Here is a 21,143-nt window from a genome sequence, read left to right on the forward strand (position 1 = left end):
AGCGGGGGGGGGGGGGGGGGGAGGGGCTCGATCTACTTCGGCTTTTAAGTTCTTCTGCAAATGCGCTTCAGAGTGCGCCCCGCCCCCGCGCCCCCCGCCCCGCCCCAAAAGCTCCGGGTTTCGACTGGCGCCCCAGCGGCTTTGCGCAGAACTTTGGTCTCGGACTTGCCAGTTTCGGGCAGAAACGACCACCCCTGCGCCGGACTCCCCTGCGTGCGGGGGTGGGAGCTGAGGTGGGCGGTCGCGCGTTGCTGTAGCGGGAGAGGCGGTCCAGCCCCGCGGGCAGCCCAGGGGGAGCGCGCGGCGGGGCGGGGGCTGCCCCCGGCCTCCCTGCCCCTCGCTCGCGGGACCAGCGGAGGAATCTTCTCCGGCCGCCTCGCCCGCTCGGGCCCCGCCTCCCCCCGCAGCAGCTGATTGGCAGGAGTCGCCGTCCAACCCGGGGATCGGGGCCTCCTCCGGGGACCGAGGATTGGCTGCCCCCGAGTAAGGGGGGGGTTCCCTCAAAGCCCAAGCTCGGTCCCGAGCCCTGGGGACGAGCAGTGCAGCGGCTCGCTTCGCGCCACAGAGCCGCGCGAGGCCGGGAGGGCCCGTCGTCCTCCCGGCGAGGTCCAGTCCCGCCTGGCCGCGCCCCTGGCTGGTCCTTCGTTCCCAGCCTCGGCCGCAGCGAGTCGCCGCAGGCAGCGCGCGCAGTCCTGGAGCTTCCCGGAGGGGGTCTCTTGCGCCTGCCCGCGGAGTGACCGCGCGCTCTCGGGCTTACCTGTCCGGGCTGCAACACCTGCACCATGCACGCCGCCGGGACCCCCGGGGGCACCTCCCGCGGGCGCCAGGGAGTCGGCCCCACGGGTTTGCAGCCGGTGCCGCCGCCTCTGGCGCCGCCCCGGGGGCTGCTGCTGCTGCCCCTGCTCCTGTCACTGGTGAGCCGCGCCCCGGCACAGCCCGCTGCCCCCGGCATGGAGTCGCTGTCCTCGGATCTCTCGGGGGTCGCCGGGGTCCCCGCCGAGGAGGCTATAGTAATGGCGAACCGTGGGCTCCGGGTGCCCTTCGGCCGAGAGGTCTGGCTGGACCCCCTGCACGACCTGGTGCTGCAAGTACAGCCGGGGGACCGCTGCGCGGTGACCGTGCTGGACAACGACGCTCTGGCCCAGCGGCCGGGCCGCCTGCATCCCAAGCGCTTCCCGTGCGACTTCGGCCCTCGAGAGGTGAGCTACTCTCACCTGGGCGCGCGCAGCCCGTCGCGAGACCGCGTCCCGCTGCAGCTGCGCTACGACGCGCGCGGAGGGACGGCGGTGCTTCCCCTGGTGCTGGAGGTGGAGGTGGTCTTCTCGCAGCTGGAGGTGGTGACCCGGAACTTGCCCCTAGTCGTGGAGGAGCTCCTGGGGACCAGCAATGCCCTGGACGCGCGGAGCCTGGAGTTCGCCTACCAGCCCGAAACGGAGGAGTGTCGCGTGGGCGTCCTGTCCGGCTTGGGGACGCTGCCTCGCTACGGGGAGCTGCTGAACTACCCGTCACGGGGAGCTGCTGGAGCAGGGCCGGCCGGTGAGGGGGGCGCCGGGGAGCCCCTCCTGATGGACTGCAGAGCTTTCCAGGAGCTAGGTGTGCGCTACCGCCATACGGCGCCCAGTCGCTCCCCGAACCGCGACTGGGTGCCCATGGTGGTGGAGCTGCGCTCGAGAGGCGCCCCCGAGGGCACCCCTGCTTTGAAACGAGAGCACTTCCAGGTGCTGGTGAGAATCCGAGGAGGGGCCGAAAACACGGCGCCCAAGCCCAGCTTCGTGGCCATGATGATGATGGAGGTGGCCCAGTTCGTCCTGACCGCGCTGACTCCAGACATGCTGGCGGCGGAGGACGCGGAATCTCCCCCGGACCTGCTGATCTTCAACCTCACCTCTGCGCTCCAGCCCGGCCAGGGCTGCCTGGTGAGCACCGAGGACCGCAGCCTGCCCCTCTCCTCCTTCACCCAGAGAGACCTGCGCCTGCTGAAGATTGCGTACCAGCCGCCCTCCGAGGACTCCCACGAGGAGCGCGTCTTCGAGTTTGAGCTGGAGGTGGTGGACCCAGAAGGAGCCGCCTCAGACCCCTTCGCCTTCATGGTGGTGGTGAAGCCCATGAACACGCTGGCACCCGTGGTCACCCGCAACACGGGCCTCGTTCTCTATGAGGGCCAGTCCCGGTCCCTCACCGGCCCCCCAGGCAGCGGCCCCCAGAATTTGGTCATCAGCGATGAGGACGACCTGGAGGCCGTGCAGCTGGAGGTGGTGGCTGGGCTCCGGCACGGACACCTCATCCTTCTGGGCAGCGACAGCCGCAGCTCTGCCCCCAAGACCTTCACGGTAGCTGAGCTCGCGGCGGGTCAGGTGGTCTACCGTCACGACGACAAAGACGGCTCCCTGAGTGACAACCTGGTGCTGCGCATGGTGGACGGGGGACGCAGGCACCAGGTGCAGTTCTTGTTCCCCATCACCTTGGTGCCCGTGGACGACCAGCCGCCCGTCCTCAACGCCAACACCGGGCTGACGCTGGCGGAGGGCGAGACGGCGCCGGTCTCGCCCTTGGCTCTGAGTGCCACTGACATGGACTCCGATGACACCCTGCTGCTGTTCCTGCTGGAGTCGCCGCCCAAGGCGGGGCATCTGATTCTGCGCAGGGCTCATCCCCCCGGTGAGGGGGAGCAGCTGGCCGGGAGCCCGTGGCGGAAACGGGGCGCGTTCTACGAGCGAACCGTGACGGAGTGGCAGCAGCAGGACGTCACCGCGGGCAGGCTGTTCTACGTGCACACGGGGCCCCACAGCCCCGGGCCGGTGACGGACCAGTTCGAGTTCCGGGTGCAGGACACCCATGACCCTCCCAACCGGTCCGGGCGGCAGAGGTTTGTGGTCCGCGTGCATCCCGTGGACCGCCTCCCCCCGGAGCTGGGCAGCGGCTGCCCCCTGCGGATGGTGGTGCAGGAGTCCAAGCTCACGCCGCTGAGGAGGAAGTGGCTGCGCTACACGGACCTGGACACCGACGACCGCGAGCTGCGCTACACGGTGACCCGGCCCCCGATGGACACAGACGAAAACCGCGCCCCGGCCCCGCTGGGCTCCTTGGTCCTGACAGAAAACCCTGCGGTCGTGGTGGTCCACTTCACCCAGGCCCAGATCAACCACCACAAAGTCGCCTACCGACCTCCCGAGCAGGAGCTGGGGGTGGCGGCCCGCGTGGCGCAGTTCCAGTTCCAGGTGGAGGACCGGGCGGGCAACGTGGCCCCGGGCACCTTCACCCTGTACTTGCAGCCGGAGGACAACCAGCCGCCGGAGATCCTCAACACCGGCTTCACCACCCCGGGGGGCGGCCGCCACACCCTGAGCACCTCCGAGCTGCACGTGACCGACGTGGACACAGACGCGGCCCACATCACGTTCACCGTCACGCAGGCGCCCACACACGGCCACCTGCGGGCCTCCGGTCGGATCCTGCGGGCAGGGGCCACTTTCCACTTGGAGGACATACAACAGGGTCGGATTTCCTACGACCACAGTGGGGACGGGTCCCTGACAGACAGCTGCTCCCTGGAGGTCAGCGACAGACACCACATGGTGCCCGTCACCCTCAGGGTGACTGTCCTGCCCGGGGAGGACGAGGTGCCGGTGCCGAGCCTCCCCGCCGGCACCCTGGGGTCCTACCTGGACGTGTTAGAGAACGGAGCCGCGGAAGTCACTGCCGGCGTGATCACGGGGACCCGGGAGGGCGTGGAGGACCTGATGCTGACCTTCCTCTTGGAGGACCCGCCCTCGCACGGCGAGGTCCTGGTCGGCGGTGCTCCCGCAGAGCAGTTCACCCAAAGGGACATCCTGGAGGGCTCCGTTGTCTACGCCCACACGGGCGGCGAGATAGGTCTGCTGCCCCAAGGGGACTCTTTCAACCTGAGTCTCTCGGGCACATCTCCAGGATGGAGAGTCGGTGGCAGTTCCATCCAGAGAGTCACCGTGTGGGTGACCATCCTGCCTGTTGACAGCCAGGCCCCAGAAATTTCTGTAGGTGAACAGTTCATAGTAACGGAAGGTGACAAGAGCATCATCACCTCAAGGCACCTGAGTGCCGAGGACAGGGACTCCCCGAACGATGACATCCTGTGCACGATTGTCACCCAGCCCAGCTCCGGCTACGTGGAGAACATCTCCCCGGCCCCAGGTTCGGAGAAGTCGAGGGCGGGCATTGCCGTGAGCGCCTTCACCCTCAAAGACGTCAGGCAGGGCCACGTGAACTACGTCCAGAGTGTCCACCGGGGGGTGGAGCCGGTGGAGGACAGGTTTGCGTTCCGCTGCTCGGATGGCGTCCACCTTTCAGAGAGACACTTCTTCCCCGTGGTGATCGTCCCCGCCAACGACGAGCCGCCGGAGCTATTCACCAGAGAGTTCGTGGTGATGGAGGGCAGGAGCCTGGTGGTCGACACGCCCATCCTCAACGCCGCCGACGCGGACGTCCCTCGGGAGGAGCTGACTTTCACTCTCGCCCGGCCCCCGGCGCACGGCCGCATCCTGCACCAGCTGGCCGACGGCACGGTGGAGGTGCAGAGCTTCACCCTGGACCAGATCCTCGAGAGCTCCAGCATCATCTACGAGCACGACGACTCCGAGACCCAGGAGGACGGCTTCGTGATTCGGCTCACAGACGGCCAGCACTCCGTGGAGAAGACCGTGCTGGTCACCGTCATCCCCGTGGACGACGAGACCCCCCGAATGGCCATCAACAGTGGCCTGGAGATCGAAGTTGGGGAGACCAAAACCGTGAACAACAAAGTACTGATGGCGACCGATTTGGATTCTGAAGACAAGTCCTTGGTTTACATTGTCCGCTACGGGCCGGAGCACGGCCTACTGCAGAGGCAAAAGCCAACGGGGGCCTTTGAAAACGTCTCCCTGGGCATGAACTTCACCCAGGAGGACGTGGACAGCAACTTACTTCAGTACGTCCACTCCGGGCGGGAGAGCGTGCGGGACCTGATCAAGTTCGACGTGACAGACGGCACCAACGCCCTCATCGACCGCTACTTCTACGTCTCCATTGGGAGCATCGACATCGTCTTCCCTGATGTCATCAGTAAGGGCGTGTCCTTGAGAGAAGGCGGGAAGGTCACCCTGACGACAGACCTCCTGAGCACCAGTGACTTGAACAGCCCCGACGAACACCTGGTCTTCACCATCACCAGGGCCCCCGTGAGGGGCCTCTTGGGGTGCACAGACCACCCCGGGGCGCCCATCACGTCCTTCACTCAGCTCCAGCTGGCGGGCAACAAAATCTACTACGTGCACACGGCCGACGACGAGGTGAAGACGGACAGCTTCGAGTTCCAGGTCACCGACGGACGCAACCCAGTCTTCCGGACCTTCCGCATCTCCATCAGCGACGTGGACAACAAAAGGCCAGTGGTCACCCTCCGCGACCTGGTCGTCAGCGAAGGGGAGCACAAGCTGATCACCCCCTTCGAGCTCACAGTGGAAGACAGAGACACGCCTGACCGCCTGCTGAAGTTCACGGTCACGCAGATGCCCCTGCACGGCCAGCTCCTCCTGAACGGCAGCAGCCCCGCCGCGGTCTTCACCAAGCAGGACCTGAACGAGAACTTGCTCAGCTACAGGCACGATGGCACTGAGTCGAGCGAGGACAGCTTCTCCTTCACGGTGACCGACGGCTCCCACGCGGACTTCTACGTCTTCCCCGACACGGCATTTGAGACGAGGAAGCCCCAGGTCATGAAGATCCGGGTCTTAGCTGTGGACAACAGCGCCCCCCAAGTCGCTGTGAACAAAGGGGCCTCTTCGCTCCGCACTCTGGCCACCGGCCACTTGGGGTTCGTGGTCACAAACAAAGTCCTGAGAGCGGAGGACAGGGACAGCCCGCATGCTGCTCTGCGGTTCGTGGTGACGGAGGCCCCTCGGCACGGCCACCTCCTCCACCTGGGCCAAGGCAACCACAGCGTCTCGCGGTTCACACAAGGTACGGCGCGTTCTTCTGTGTGACCGGCGGTGGGCCGGGTCTCCTCCCAGGAAGCTGTCCCTGGGAACTTCAGGAAGGAGAGCCTCGCATTCTAGCGCAGGACGGGGAGGGGCAGAAAGGGGAAGGGGGGAACCCAGGGACTCTCTCTCCTGGGAGGACCGCTCCTTTCCTGCCACAGGTCTCCCTGCGGTGCCTTCGTGAGAGCATCAGTGGGTTTTGGCGGCGGCAGCCGGGCCCTGCAGCCGGGCTCTGTGTGCTGCACCCCTGCCCTCTGAGAGGCCTGCCCCGTGCGCCGCAGACTGTCCGTGAGGCGGTTCAACCCCGCAGGCAGGGGCGTGCTCGCTAAACTCCGAGTGTTCCGATTATTATTATTACCATCAAGTAGCATTCAAAGAGACCCTCCAGGTTTACATTCCTTTCATTTTTTAGGGCATTGTTCTAATACTGTGATAGTTGGTAGAAACTTTGTAACTAAAATTAAAAGACGTGTTTATACTTTGCAGAGTGTATAATTTTTTATATTTCAGGGCAAACACCTGTCCAAAGTCATAAGAAGTAAGCCCCTATCTAAGTTCATAAAGATCACGGGTGCGAGCCTGTTACTGCGGTAAAGCCCAGACAAGGGCGTGGTGGAAGGCGTGACAGTGAGAAGACAGTATGTCTGTCCCCGCAGTCCGCCTCCTGTAAGAACCCGAAAACCCGAAACGTTAGTAAAATGAACAGCACAAGGAGGGAGTAGTTTGATCCCGAAACTGCTCTGCCCTGTTTCAATCACAATCACGGACACTTCGGCACCTGCCTGCACCTGCGTTCTCGTGGCTGAAGCGTCTCCCTAACCTGACTCTTCTTTTGTGTGGGGACCCCACCTGAGCCAGGAAGGGCCGGGGGGCTCTGAGCAGCCAGTCGGGGAGCTGGCGTGGGAGCCAGGGCGCTGAGCAGTGGGCTCGCACTGCCAAGGGCTCGGGGCGGCTTCCAGGAAAACCCCGCCACCTTGGGGGTGGAAAGGGATCTGTCCTCTGTGGGCGGAGATGGAGTGTGACCCCCGCGCGTCCCCGCGGTGGTGTTGGGCTCTCAGATAAGCAAGGTGTTAAGAAACACGGGTGTCGCGAAGCGCAGGGTCCAAGTGAGCTGCTGCTCTGTGTTAGGTGCTGGCGGCTCGCCCCACAGGCCGACCCCCCGCCTCTCGGCCAGAAGCCAGCATGTACCTTCCAGCAGTTTCCTCTGGGTCTGAAACAGGGTGTGGTTTCAGGCATCTTAATGGACTTAGGTTGGTTTTTTTAAACCCATGGAATGAAACAGTGTGTAGATTACACTGAAATATCTTTGATGTACGTTGAACATTTAGAAAAAAAGATCTTGCTGTTAGATGTTTACTTAAACAAGACGACATTTGGGCTGATCGGTGTCCTAACACTTCTGTGCCCTCAGCAGCGGGTCGCGTCTGTGTTTAATTTCTAATGTGTTTGTGTTACTTTGGGAGGCGCCTGTAGACCAGCAGGCACGATCAAAGCCTCTCCTCGGCAGAGCGTTTGTGAGCCCCCGTGTGGGACCGTGCGTTGGTAACAGAGTTGGAAGGGAAATGAAGAGAGTCTCTGTTGCTCTAACCCAGAGGGAGAATCAGCAACTGGGTGTCAAAGAGTCGCATCCATTGCCTCTTCGCTTAAAAATGTTCTTAAAAGTCAGTTTTGAAGTAGTGATTTATTTCAATGAAACTATCTCCCAAGTACCATAGTTTTTTTAAAAAAAAAACACATTAATTTAGAGACTGAGTGTACCGGTTTTTCCCCCTTTTCCTCGTGATAGAGCGTTTAGGTTTTCTTACAAAGTTAAAGAAGGGGCGGCCATGTTGGGAAGGGGCCTTCCCCACGCGACCAGGGGGCGCCCAGGCTGCCCCATCAGGGCATCAGGCACCAGGGCACGGCACTCGCTTCCCGCGAGCCGTCTGTGCAGCGGCTTCACGCCCCGTCCCTTAGAAGCGTCACACGTAGGCAGGTGGTGATGCTACCAGGGCCCTCTGCACCTCTGGGCTCTTTTCCTTCAGGTTCCGGAACACGGGAGCCTTTGCTGAGTGTCACACCCTGAGCGAGGGGCTGTGGGAAGGTGAAAACAAACCCCAGAAATCCTCGGTCTTCTAGCAGAGGGAGCCGTGCAGAAAGCTAAAAATGACACGGGGCAGAAATGGGGAAATTGTAGTTCGGTTGGAAAGGAGCTGCAGGGAGGACAAAGTGGCGTGAACTCGCCTCCCCTCCGAGCAGCCCCGCCAGCGGTCAGGTGCGTCCCCCACGCACCACACCGTCCCCACCCGGGTGTCCCGCTGTACCCCGTCACCTCTCTCGGCTCCGTGTGAGCCCAGGGAAAGCCCGCGTTCCCCCTCTGTGGACCCATGTGTGGGTTCTAACCCCTTGTGTGACTTGGGACTCTTCCTGGTGAAATCGGTTCCTCGGAGGTAAAGCCTTTACTCGTCACAGCAGGCACCTACCGCAGCCCTAAGGGCGACGCCCCGCAGGGCGCCGTGCGGTGTCACGAGCGGCTCTCGCTCCCATCTCGATTTCGGGGCCTGGGAAGCAGCTGCCCTCTGCTTGGCGCAGATCGAATAACCGTCTATTTCGAGTGCGGCCGAACCAGGGTTTGCCTCTGCCGTCGGGAGCCCGTCATTAAGGAGACGACTGGTAAAATGGATGAGTTACATTTTTTAAATTGTGCGTCAGCCAACAATAAAAACAAATTATGCCAGGGAATTTGATCACTAAAATGGGAAGCCACAAAAAGGGCATTCTTTTTTTTTTAAATATTTTATTTATTTATTTTTCGAGAGAGGGGAAGGGAAGGAGAAAGAGAGGGAGAGAATATCAATGTATGGTTGCCTCTCATGTGTCCCCTGCTGGGAACTGGCCCGCAACCCAGGCATGTGCCCTGACTGGGAATTGAACCGCGATACTCTGGTTTGCAGGCCCGCGCTCAATCCACTGAGCTACGCCAGCCAGGGCAAAAAGGGCATTCTTTTTTTTTTCCCCTCCTCCACAGGTTGTTTTTTTTGTGTTGTTTTGTTTTGGGGTTTTTTTGGAAAGGGCATTTCTGAGGGAGAATCATTTCTCCCCATGAGTACAGGTTTTAGCATTCATTAGATGTGTTTTATTCTCCGTTCTCTCCAATATTGATTCATGATAGCTGTTTCAATGTGGGTTTTTTTTTTAATTCCGATTGTCTTTTCTCTTTCAAAATGTGGGCTGCTTAAAATCAGCGGGCGGCACTGCCCAGGGTGAGAAAGTGAGCTGGGGCCGGCCCTGCAGGGCCGCCTCGGGTGTGGCGCCTCTGGTGCCAGGAAATCTTCCAAGCCCCAAAATACCTCCCTGCCCAGCTGTCGTGGGCCCCGTGTTTAGGCAGCCGCTGCTCTGGGGCGCGCTCACTCAAATGCTGTGCAGAAGGGGAGGGCAGAGCGCCTCGCTGTTATTACAACCTCATTCTTTTTTTAAAGCTTTATTACTGTATTATTTATTTTTAGAAAGAGAAGGGAGAGAAACAGCCATGTGTGGTTGCCTCTCCAGCGCCCCCTCCTGGGCACCTGCCCTGCAACCCTGGCCTGTGCCCCCACTGGGAATCCAACTGGCGACCCTTTGGGTCGCAGGCTAGTCCCCAATCCACTGAGCCGCACCAGCCAGAGCTACAACCTAATCCTTGAGCTCTGTGTGGGGCACTGGGGTTCGGAGGGAAAGCTGAAACCTGGGGGCTTAGAGACAGGAGAGCTCACTGCTTCCCTCCAGAGAAGGGGGTGGGAACAGCCGGTAGGAGTCCCTGAGTCACCAGGGGACCCCAGGGACTAATCAGCCGTCTCGTCCTTCGGTTCTTTTCCAGCGGACATCGACGACATGAAGATATGCTACGTCTTAAGAGAAGGGTCTAACGCCACCAGCGACGCGTTCCACTTCACCGTGGAAGACGGCGGTGAGTGCTCGGCTGCCTGGGGGTGTACCCGAGGCGGGGGACCTCCACGGGCCGCTCCTCGGCGTTGCGAGGAACCCGTATCGGGGGGTGTGCGTGCTCACCCGGTTTCAGACAAAGGGAATTTGCTGGTTGCCACAGAAAATCGTGCATGGTCTCTCTGATGCAGTGCTGCTCGGCAGTGGCCTCAGGCAGGTGTTCTGCTTAGTTCTGTCTTGTGACTCGTAAACACTAAGAAGAAAGATCTGTGTAGACAGGACTCCCCCGTCCAGTTGTTCAGACTGTGCCCTGACTCCACTGCCACTCAGGGTGACAAGAGGGTGTTGGAGTTCAGCCGTGCGCCACCCGGGTGCCTCCCCAGGCCCCTCGGCTCGCGCACATCGGGACACGTGCCTTTTCCAGTTTGCACAGGGCGCTGGGGGCGCTGACACTGCTGGGCCACGTGCCGAGTTCACCAGGACGTCGGTGCGAGGAAGGTGTGCCGGCCTCACCCTCGGTGTGTGTGCCGGTCCCCGTAGCTGGGGGCTCTCTGTGACTTGTCTCCGTGAAGTCAGTCCGGTGCCGTCTGAGGAAGCTGGGGGACGAGGGCAGGACCCGCGCGCGGCCCAGGTGTCCCGGGCGCTGATCTTGTCGTCGCTCCTTCGCACCCAGCGCCGCCTGCTGCTCCCGCGCTCCTCCGCTCTCTCCCCCAAACCCCCAGACCAGGAGGGGAAAGGCGGCGGCGAGGTTGGTCGGTCGTACAGGCGTGCGTGTCCTCACATGCTCGTGTGAGACTTAGAACACCGGGAAGATGTGTGTTGTGTGAACAGGACGCAGGACGTGAGGGGACGAGTGTAGGAAGGGAGGAGACGGAGAAAAGAAGCCATTGGAGTGGAGTTGTCAGTCTTCTTGTGATGCTTTTGAGAGGGAGCCCTGGTCCTTGCGGTGTGGCTCGGCGGGTTGGGCGTCGTCCCTGGGACCAGAAGGCCTGGTTTGATTCCTGGTCTGGGCAGAGGCTTCGGTTGTGGGTTCGACACCCCACCAGGGCATGTGCAGGAAGCCCCGATCAGTGCTTCTCTCTCACATCGATGGTCCTCTCTCCCTTGGCCTGCTGCTTGGTGTCGCTCCGAACGTTATGAAAAAAACGCCCTTGGGTGAGGGCGCAATAGACGATAAAGTGGCACTCCGCTGTGTCGTCACCTCAAAACAGCTGCGCGCCCGCCCTTCACACCCGTGAAATGGTCCATGGCACTTGTTTGAAATCTCCGCGGAGGCAGCGGAGTCCCAGCCGGGGAGCAGCACCTGCCAGGTGGGCGCCAGAGAAGCAAACGCAAGCGTCCCCTGGGCGTCCACGGCGGTGTCCCCGCTGCAAGTCTGACGCGTCACAGACGCGGTGCCTTTATTCATGTGGAACCTCAGCTCAGTGGTCTGTGTGCCCATAAGTGACTCTTAGACTAAAACCAAGTTCTAAGCGGAAAACCAGCTTATACAAGAATCACGGGCGGCTCCCACCTGCTGCTCAGTACACTTCACGGTAGGGCTCCGACGTAATCTCGTCTGTAAAGCTGTTAAAACTTAAAGACCAAACTGTTGGTTCGGGACGTCGTGTTTGTCTCTAATAACGACTGAATGAACCTGCATAGCAAAAATGCAATTTTCTTTAAAACTGCAAAAAAAGTTTGACATTCAGTGGCCACAATTCTAAGACATAGCCTACACTTTTTACATTTTGCCTTTTTCTTCCTCATATATACGGGGTCGGGCAAAAGTAGGTTTATATATATACATATGGAATATATAATTAGTAAGTAATAATAGGAGAATAAACTGTTTCACATACTCACAACTGTGAGCCTACTGTTGCCCCATCCTGTTTCCGTGTGTGTGTACACATATACATATACATACACACAACACACACTTACTCGATTATTCTGCACTTTTTTCTTTAGCTGGCTGGAATTGTAGCAGTTACTTTAAAATCTGAGTCTGTACTCCATCTTTGGAAAACATTATGGAGTATATTTCAGGATATTAAGTTCGGAACGATTGGTTGAAGAGACCGGTTTGGGTCTGGGATTTGCCAGACATGTGGCCGGCCTCTGCAGACTGTGTCTGTGGAAGTGAGAGCTACATCGTTTCAGGAGTTTTTCTCAAAAGTAGGGGCTCCGTGTGAGAGAGAAAAATTCCAGAGATGGGCTCACCCTGCTGCTTCCTGACATGGCATTTCTTACATGCTTCCGAAACCACATTTGTGATATTTTGGGGGCACTTCCCAAGATAGAGGTGTCCCTGGGTACGGTGGCAGGTGCCTGCGTCCTGCGAATCAGCGTTTCTGTGTCTCTGCTGGAGGGACCTCAGTCTCCAAGAAGCCAGGTGGCCTCTGCCAACGCAGCCACCCACCCAGGAGTAGCTGAGCTCCCTCCAGGTGCCAGGCAACGATGCCCCAGGGGGTCACCTGAACTCAGCCGTTGCAATTTACAATCACCTGCTCTAGGCAGGAGTAGTAATCATATTCGTAAACCAAGTCCCTGGAATTCTTTCATCATTTCAACTCCAGGAAGCAAGTCAAGGTGCCGTGGCCTAAAATTAAGAACTGTGCACTCGATGTTTTTTTTCAATCCACTGAATTCATCTCTTCAAGTCAACAAGAGTGATCTCAGGACACTGACCGCGCAAACAGATCACGGGGACAGATATAACCCTCGAACACCCTTAAAAATAATGTATAACTTTTAATTTTAGGGGTTAAAAATGAGAGAAAAGATTGAGGAGGACAGAAAGCTAAAACTCTTGTTTCAGATGTAACTGTATTATCGTAAGAGCCAGACTCACCGCAGGATTCGTCTGTGATGAGGTGGTAATGGATTGGGACCCCCCCCCCCCAGTGATGGGTGGCACTTGGGACAGAGTTAGCACTTCCTGTTTTCCGATGGCTTTGGGGCAGTGGCCAGATGCCAGGTGTCACGAGCACGCCATCTGCAGCACAGGTGACGTCAGGATTTTCCCTGATCATGGGGTTCACACCCCATAAATGGTGGCTAATATAGCACGTGTACCCACACACAGAGAGACCCTTAGATCTTAGGGCTCTTTCCGTCGGGTCTAAAATCTTACATATGATTTATTATTACTTACTCAATGTTGCTTTCCTAGTGTCCCTGAGAGCTTGGTAAAAAATAATAATAATAACACAAACAAACAAAAAGCCTTGTTCCTATTTGGCAGATGAGGAAACTGAGTCACAGGAGTAAGTGGCCGACCTCCCTCTCGGGGTGCAACCAGGCAGCTCGAGGCCAATCGAAGGCCGGGAGTCTGTCCTCGGAGAAGGACTCCGGCACTAAGTCGGGGCAGGGAGGGGCGGCGCGGCCATTGGGCCTTTCTGGCTTCTCAGAGCCTGGGTGTTGGACGCGGTTAACAGGGGAGATGCAGTCCGGGTTGCCTCGACGGACGGAGCAGGAGCTCCGGGGCCTGGGGACCGGGAGCTGCTGTGTTAGGTCCCTTGCACAGTCAGGACGTCCCCACGTTCGCAGGACCCTTCCCCGGCCTCCCATGACAATTCTTCCTTCAAAAATGACACGTGGGAAGATATTTATTCTTCCTGAAGTTCAAAGACGCACAAATCACATCAGCCTTAAGGTGTCGGTTCATGCCTGTCTCACCCATTAAATAACAAAGACAAGACCTTTAAGAAACCACTTCCCACGGGGTTACGACGGAACAGGCCCACTGAACCCTATCGCGCAGCCATGAATGGAGACGACGTGGTCCTAACCCGCGACCACGTCACGGGAGTCACGAAGGCTGTGACAGTGGCCGCAGACGTGGCTCAGCGGAAGCAGAAGCTCGGGAGCACGCGCGTGGTGCCACGTAAAACAAATCCACACGTTAAACGCCCAGTGAAAGTGGAAGAGGCTCCTCCGTGGCGGCAGGGCCAGCGCAGACGCGCCCTCTCGCAGCTCACAGTCGTGCGGTCGGTCCGCGTAGTCTCACCTCGCAGTGGTCACCTGCTTGGTCGTGAGAGCATCTCCCGGAAAATTAGTGAGGGACGTGAAAAGACTGGAGCCACACTGCTGTCCATCCCGGCCCCGGGGCACACGCCACGGTCGGAGAGGGGCTCCGTCGCCCGCCGCCTCGTCTACGGGGCCCGCGGCCAAGGGTGCGCAGCAGCTGCCTGTGGGTTCAGCGAAACCGCCGTCCGCTTCCTTCTCTCTGTCGCCCTCACAGCTTCATGGTGTCCCCGTAAGGGTGGCTCATGCTGTGACGACAGCACAGACCCCGAGACACAGTCTCCTTGGATCGCCGCCTCTTTTCCAGTTCCATTCCGAGCCCCGGCACTAGGGTTTTGTGGAAAGGAAAAAATTCTTGTATCTCCTTCATAACCCCGAGCAGGACTCCCATCGGGTTTGCTCGTGACCTTGAACTCTCTGTAGTGTTCCTACAAAGTGTTCTCCTGTGGAAGCGCTCCTGCCTCTTCTCAGTTTGCCCTGCAGAGAGCTCCCCTCGCCCCGTCTTACCCCGTGAAGCCCGTCTCACACACCTGCCCCAGGTGTGTCCCGCTGTCCGCCCGAGGGACTGCCCATCACGCCTCAGCACCTCCCGACCTGAGGGGGGCAGACTTGGTGCCTCTCCCTCCCGCTCCCTTCACGGCCAGGGACGCCGCATTCTGAGCACCGGGGACCGTGAGGACCCCAGCAGTCGGGAAGGAGCTCCCCCTCGTCCAACAAGCGTCATCCGTCTTGTGTCACCGGGGTCGGGCACGTGGCGCATGTTTAACAAAGGCCACCGTGACTGAATGGGTCCATGGGGACAGGAAGGTCTTCGTCAGTGTGAGGACGGGTGCTGAGTGGCATCTAAGGGAAGCGCCTGTAAAAATAGTTCCCGGCGGGCCCGCTGCATTCCTCCAGAGCAGCCGCCCGTCCCGGCATTAGCTTAAATCCCCAAGGCACCAGGGAAGATTGTCCGTAAAGCTTTCACGTCTTAAACACATGAAATTAGCTGCTGTGAAAATCCCTTCGAAACCGTCAGTGAAGCATCCTTCAGACTGAAGACACGCACGGTGACCGCAAGTCCAAAGCTCATGTTATTCTTCAGACATTCTTTCCAGAAGAAAAAAAGTTGTCAGGAGGGTATATTAATGTTCCACCATTTTCAAATTTAGAGAGAAGCAGACTTTTTCTTTCTTTTTAAAATATTTTATTTGTCTGTTTTTTAGAGAGAGGGGAAGAGAAGAAGGAAGAGGGAAACATCCGCGTGTGGTTGTGTTCCCCGGGGCCCCCTACTGGGGACCTGGCCCGCAACCCAGGCACGTGCCCTGGCTGGGACCCGAACCAGCAACCCCTGGGTTCACAAGCCCGCGCTCATCAATTGAGCTACACCAGCCAGGCCCAAACTTTTTCTACAAATCTCTGACATTTTAAGCATCTTCACCTCGTGGGACGTGAGGTGAGACATTATGCCAGGTGCAGAAGCAGGAAGCTCTGTTAGCAGGAAGTGTCCTCAGCCTTCATCACAAAGTCCTTACGTAAATTTGTACGAGTTTCCTGTTCCTTTGCTTGTTTTCAGTGTCAAGGCCTCGGCCTCAGATTGCAGGGCTTCCTGTTTGGGGTAAGAAAGGACTAGGATCAGGCCTCAGGGCACTGCAAGGAGGAGGGGCCCGGTGAACAGCGGTTCCTCCCCCACAGGTGCCGCCCTCCTCCCTGTTCGGGCCCTTCGTGGAGTCCTTCTGCCACAAAGACCGGCCTTTGTGACCAGTGTCCCACCGCCAGACTTGTGTCGCTGCTCTCTTCGTCATTCCTGTTGGTGCCTCATTTCCCACCCACCAAGATCCTTCACGCGAGACTGAAGGCTGTAAACAGCCCCTCGACGTAGTAGGAGAGGCTGCAGGCTCATTGCTCTAAGTGAAACGTCGTGAAAAGCCAGCCCTTTCTGGGTTTTATGCCGTATTCGACAGTTGAATTTGCAAACATTCAAAAAAAAAAAGAGGCTGGAAGCACTTCATTCCACTTAGAAGGAGCCCAGGTTTCTGCTGGAGGGTGACTGGTGACTTCGGGGTTTAGGCAAAGTTGTCACTGATAAGTAGCTTGAGTTCAAAGCAAGGGCAAGAAACTATAAGGGCCCCAGGTCGGAAACCACGGCCTGCGTACCGGCGTTAGACGGTCACACAGACGTGTTCAGCTTAGAGGAAAAACACGGGCGTTCTGGGCAATGAAACTGAGTGCTGATGGTGTGGGATCTGCACCAGATCACTGCCCTTTTAAAAAAATTTGGTTTGTGGAGAAGGGAGAGAGAGAAAAGCCCCGACTTGTTCCCCTCGTCTCTGCATTCACTGGTTGCTCTTGTGTGTGCCCTGACCAGGGATGGAACCGGCAACCTCGGCAACCTCAGCAGGTTGGGAGGACGCTCTAGCGGACCGAGCCACCGCCCCGCCCCCGCCCTGCCCCGCCACCGGGGCCCCATCAAGTCTCTGCCTTCAGAAGCATGGCTCTGTAGCCAACCTAGAGAGTCCATGACAGAAGTTATGCCTTTTAAATAGAAAGTATAAACTAAAGTTTATCAGTTATTATTCTCTAGGTTCATTTCAAAATTCTATGGCCGGGAGATATACCGTTTTTACTGGCTTTAGCTTAGAAGAAACTTAAATTGTTCAATCTTTCGGTGAATATGGATACAAATTCTTATTAGTCCCATTTCTAGAGGTTGAGCATGATTTTTTATTTACATTCAAAACAAACGATAGCCACATTTAAAAAACTAAGCACATCTTGCATTAGTCATTAAAACATCACGATCTCAAACTGAGTACGTGTGCCACGTGTGCTATGAATATGTAAATACGTGTGCTATGCACTGTGTACTCAGTAACATCCCGTTCTGGGTTTTTAATTTGCTCCGAGAGCCCGGGAGAGACCGCAGCGGCAGTAACCGGTTCAGTTCAGTCGTAACTCGCACGGCCCTGCGTTTGCCGGACCCTCTGAGAACACAACCGAGGAGCCTCGGCGGTGAACTTCCTCGCTAAAGAGGGATCTCCTCCTCGTCTCTGCCTTGAATTATTCAACAAGTGCGGGAGCCCCCGCGACGTGGAGGCGTCCACTGAGACCTGGAGGGTTTCCATGAACGTCATAGTCGAGATCTTTCACCTGAGGTTTCGCTCAGTGCAGAAGATGGAACAGCAGACAAAGCGAGTGCACACATCCACACGCATCCACACGCATCGCAGTTACCCTTAAATCAGGACAGACGCGCTGTGAGGGAAGGCTGTGGAAGGCGGTCCCAGCGGGGGCAGGGAATGAAGCTGGGGGCCAGCGGTGGTCCCGGGCGGAGGGGGAGCGAGAGCGGAGGCTCGGGGGGCCGGAAGCTCCATCCACAGAGCGGAGAGCAGCCCAGGAAAACCCGTTCTATGGGAAAGGGAGACCCCAAAACCACTGTAAAGCAAGGGAGCCATGTGTTCCAACTTATGATTTGAGGAGAGGCAGCCAGGGTGTCCTGGCTGGTTGGCTCTAGTCCTGTACACCGAAAGGTCACGGGTTCGATTCCCGGTCAGGGCGAGTGTCCCAAGTCTCGGCCTGTACGGGAGGGAGCCTGTCCGTGTTTCTGTCTCACACCCACATTTCCCCCTCCCCCACTTCCTCGGCCTCTAAAATCAAAGGGGGGGATGGGGATGTCCTCGGGGGAGGAAATCTTTTTTTAAGCACTAAGGGGAAACCAGGAGACGGGGTCCCAGGGAGGGATGACAGGCAGGGACCGTTTGCAGTCAGTCTGCAGGACTCGCTGGCGGGTTGGACCCTGGAGGGAGGAAGAAGGGGAATCTACTGCATGTAACAGGGCGTTGCTGCCGTCAAGGTGAGAAGGACGGGAGGGGCGTGGGGAAGGCTCCCGGGGCAGTTAAGGGGTCGGTCTGAACCCGCCGATCGGGGTGTCTTCTTCCAAACGCGCGCGCAGAAGGCCTCCCTCCGTCCCAGGCCGGCCTCTCGCACTGACCGGGAGTGAGGCCCTGAGCCGGGGCCTGACCCGTGTACCCCGTTTCGTCTGAGCAGCGAGCTCCCGAGGGTCCCCCTGCGCAGGAGGGAGGGGGTCCCGGGACCCGGGAGGCTTTCCAGAGCTTTGCTTCCTTCCTCCTCTCTTCTTTTTGAACTGCAGTTCTCTTGCTCATTTCCCCCCAGTTTCTTCCCCTTCTCTCCCTCTCTTCCCTCGTCCTTCCTTCCTCCCTTGTCTCCCAGCAGCTGTGTGTGAAGTCTGCCTGTCTGGGTTTTTTGTGGAGAGAGCGGACGGACAGAGATGCCAGTGGACCGTGACGGACACTGTGTGATGTGGCTGGTGGCTCGTCACTAAACCACAACGATGGCAAAACATGGAAACGCTGGGTCTCCGGAGCTTGATTTGCATGTTTGACTTCTCCTCTGGAGGGACCAGAAGTGCACGTTTTATTCACTTGATGGTTAAATGTTCCAACCTGCGTTTATCAAAACGTAGCAACTCCAAAACACTGGCCGAGGCCAGCATTGATGTCGAGTCTAACACACGGAACCACAGCCGGCTGGAGACACGGATGAGGTGTCCTGTTAGGTCAGCTCTCGGCATCACCCGAACACGTTCAGCCTGTAGAGCAGTCCCCCCCCCGCCCCACGCCCGGTGACAGGAGGTTCAGATAGTCAGTATCGTAAAGATAAAAGCAACTGCGTAAATGTTTAAGGAAATGGGTAAATTTGTGTAACTGAAGAGCATATAGTTTGAAATTCTCTATTAGGGGTCCCTGGAAGGGGAAGGTATTGGATGCTACTCCAGCCCCAGACGCGTCCCGTAGACGCTGAATGTTGCTTGTGTGAGTGGTTCGAAGTCACCCGACACTTCTTCATTTCACGTAATAAACATGTGAACTCTGGTTTTCCTGGGACATCACGGGAAGGCTGCCGCTTCCCAGACTCTTGTGGCTCTAACGTTGTTCTCAGTGACAAGGGGACAACGTGTGGGTTTCATTGAACAGACATAACAGACTTCCTGTCTGATGAGCAGTGAAAACCTCTGCCTTTCGTCACATCACGGTCCAAGGGACCAGTGTCGTGTGCGATCCTGACTGCAAACAAGGAAAAACAACGTTTATTAAATTTAACTTTGTGATGACGTGACGAGCCAGTGGGCAAAGCACAGACGCAGACGTTTTGTTCTTGCCTCACAAATGCAGATGAGTTTCAGATTCTCAAGGAGCAGAAAATACTTGCGTTGATGAGAAAGGAAATTTTTTCTTAACAGTCTGCTTTCCAACAGTTCGTGTAAATTTACTAAGATCATTAATTTATTTCCGCCCCTGAGAATTTTTAAAAATTGACTGTCGAGTAACTGTATATAAGTAATTTTCACTAAGGAATTTAACTATCGGGCTTAAAAAAAGAAAACCAGCGTTCGTTCAGATGGTTTACATTGAGAATTCTTCCATTGCCAGGGTAGAAGCTCCTATAATCAATCATTCAGCTGAGGCTAAGCACCTTGTAAACATAAGACTCACTTTCGCAAAGGGCATTAGTATTCGTGATACTACGAAATTAAAAGAAAAAGATGAAGGGAAAGGGATTACAGAGCTGTGTTCGGTTCGAGCTGTTATTTTTTTAACTAAGCGGTGGAGACCGGCTCCCCTGGGGCTCCGCGGCCTCTTTGTCTCCGGCGCCTGCTGCGCCCGCGCAGACCCCGGGGAGCCGCGCCCGGTTCCATCGTGGGGAGCCCGGCCTCCCCGCCTTCAACCCCAGGTGTTTAGCTGGGAGAGGCGGGGACCCGGAACCCTGAAAGCAGTGTTTTCAAGGGCAGCTGCGGAGCCGCTTCGGAAATTGAAAATAAAGCGGTAAAACGGGTCGGTGGGCTTCCGAGGAGAGCCCTTGGTGCGCCCGTCCTGCTTCCCTCGCTCACCTGACGCAGAAAGTGCCCACATGTAGGGCTGAGAGAGGCAGGGCGCGTTGCACGGGCCGAGACGGGCACTAACCATGGGGGGGGGGCCCGCGCTCGCTACCACAACCCCCCGCCCAGTCCTTGCGCGGCCCTGCCCGACCACCTGTGCCGCTGCTCGCGGAGTTTCGGCTGCATCGACCTCCCTCCTTCCCGATCACCACAGCGACTGATGGCACTGAAGCTACACGGAGATTCGCCGTGGGTGGTTTAACTTATGGATAAGCACCCATTCCAGTAACGGGGGGCGCGTGGTCCGGGACGCCTCCGTCTCCCCCGGACTAGTCCGCCGCGCCGCGCACAGGCCCAGTGGATGTTCGCGGGGTGAGGGGACGAGTTGCTTCCAACGGGCGTCTCCTGATGAACCCCTGGTCCCCTCTGCCTTCCCGTCACCCAGACACCCTCTGTCGCCAGTCGCCCGAAAGTTCCAGTGGGGCGTTTGCATTATCTTTCTGGAGACACGTCGGCCGTTTCTACCTGTCATCCCTCCCCGGCTGTCTGGGCAGGTGCGGGGCGAGTCCGGGCCTGGGCGCCCACCCTGGCAGGTCCCACAGCCCTGAGCACCCCCGCGCCCCAGCCACGCTGTTCGGGGCGCCCTGCCTTTCCTTCTCCTGCTCCTGCTCCCTGGTCGCTCCTGCGTGAGGACCAGCCCAGGTGGGGTCCTCACCTTTGTGCTGAGGGTCGGGCACCGCGCCTCTGTGTACCCGTGGGACGCGTATTTGTACCCAGGGGCGCTATTCAAAATACTGACTTGTACATGTATGTGTGGATCTAATTCTTTAAATCATGCCCATCGCAAAGTTATGTTCATACGTGTGAATGGATAGATTCGCGGAGATGTAACTGCTTATCGAGTGGTGTAGGTGTCAGGACAGATCATTAATATGTGGTGAACAATGTAAGGTGGTTAATGTACTTTGGGGTATAATAGTATCTTATACGTACGTCCTTATGATCCTCGCCCAAGCATATGTTTATTGATTTTAGAGGGAGGGGGAGAGAAAGAGAAACGAGGATGTGAGAGAGATCGGTTGCCTCTGGTCCACGCTCCTTTGAATCTACCCAAGTAGCTTAATAATAGTTTTCTGCCATGTTTTTACTTCTTCCCCAAGGATAACATATCCCCATAAACACCTCCTAGTATTTGATGACCCTTCAGTGTCTCTCTGAATGGGAATTGAAAAGCCGCGTGTATGTCTGTTTCTGTGCCACCGTCGACTCGGAGGCAGGCAGGTTCGCACATGGTCACCGCCACCCGGGCGGCCGATCCCAGTGTGTGACTGTGTGGGAACCATTGACCCACTATGTGGGTCTGT

The 21,143-nt window shown here is 57.8% G+C and overlaps 1 protein-coding gene across 2 annotated transcripts in view; it reads left to right on the forward strand.

Moving 5' to 3' along the window:
* Window positions 1-111: 111 nt before the first annotated feature.
* FREM2 (FRAS1 related extracellular matrix 2) overlaps window positions 112-21,143 on the forward strand; it is a 101,024-nt gene continuing 79,992 nt past the window's right edge. For both annotated transcript variants that reach the window (XM_053665564.1, XM_053665565.1), the window contains exons 1-2: window positions 112-5,976; window positions 9,829-9,918. In XM_053665564.1, coding sequence (XP_053521539.1) covers window positions 783-5,976; window positions 9,829-9,918 — 5,284 coding nt within the window. In that variant the 5' untranslated portion in view covers window positions 112-782. The remainder of the gene's footprint in view (window positions 5,977-9,828; window positions 9,919-21,143) is intronic.

Source organism: Artibeus jamaicensis, unplaced genomic scaffold (assembly GCF_021234435.1).
Source record: "Artibeus jamaicensis isolate MK-2021 breed Jamaican fruit bat unplaced genomic scaffold, CSHL_Jam_final contig_415, whole genome shotgun sequence".
Taxonomy (NCBI): domain Eukaryota; kingdom Metazoa; phylum Chordata; class Mammalia; order Chiroptera; family Phyllostomidae; genus Artibeus; species Artibeus jamaicensis.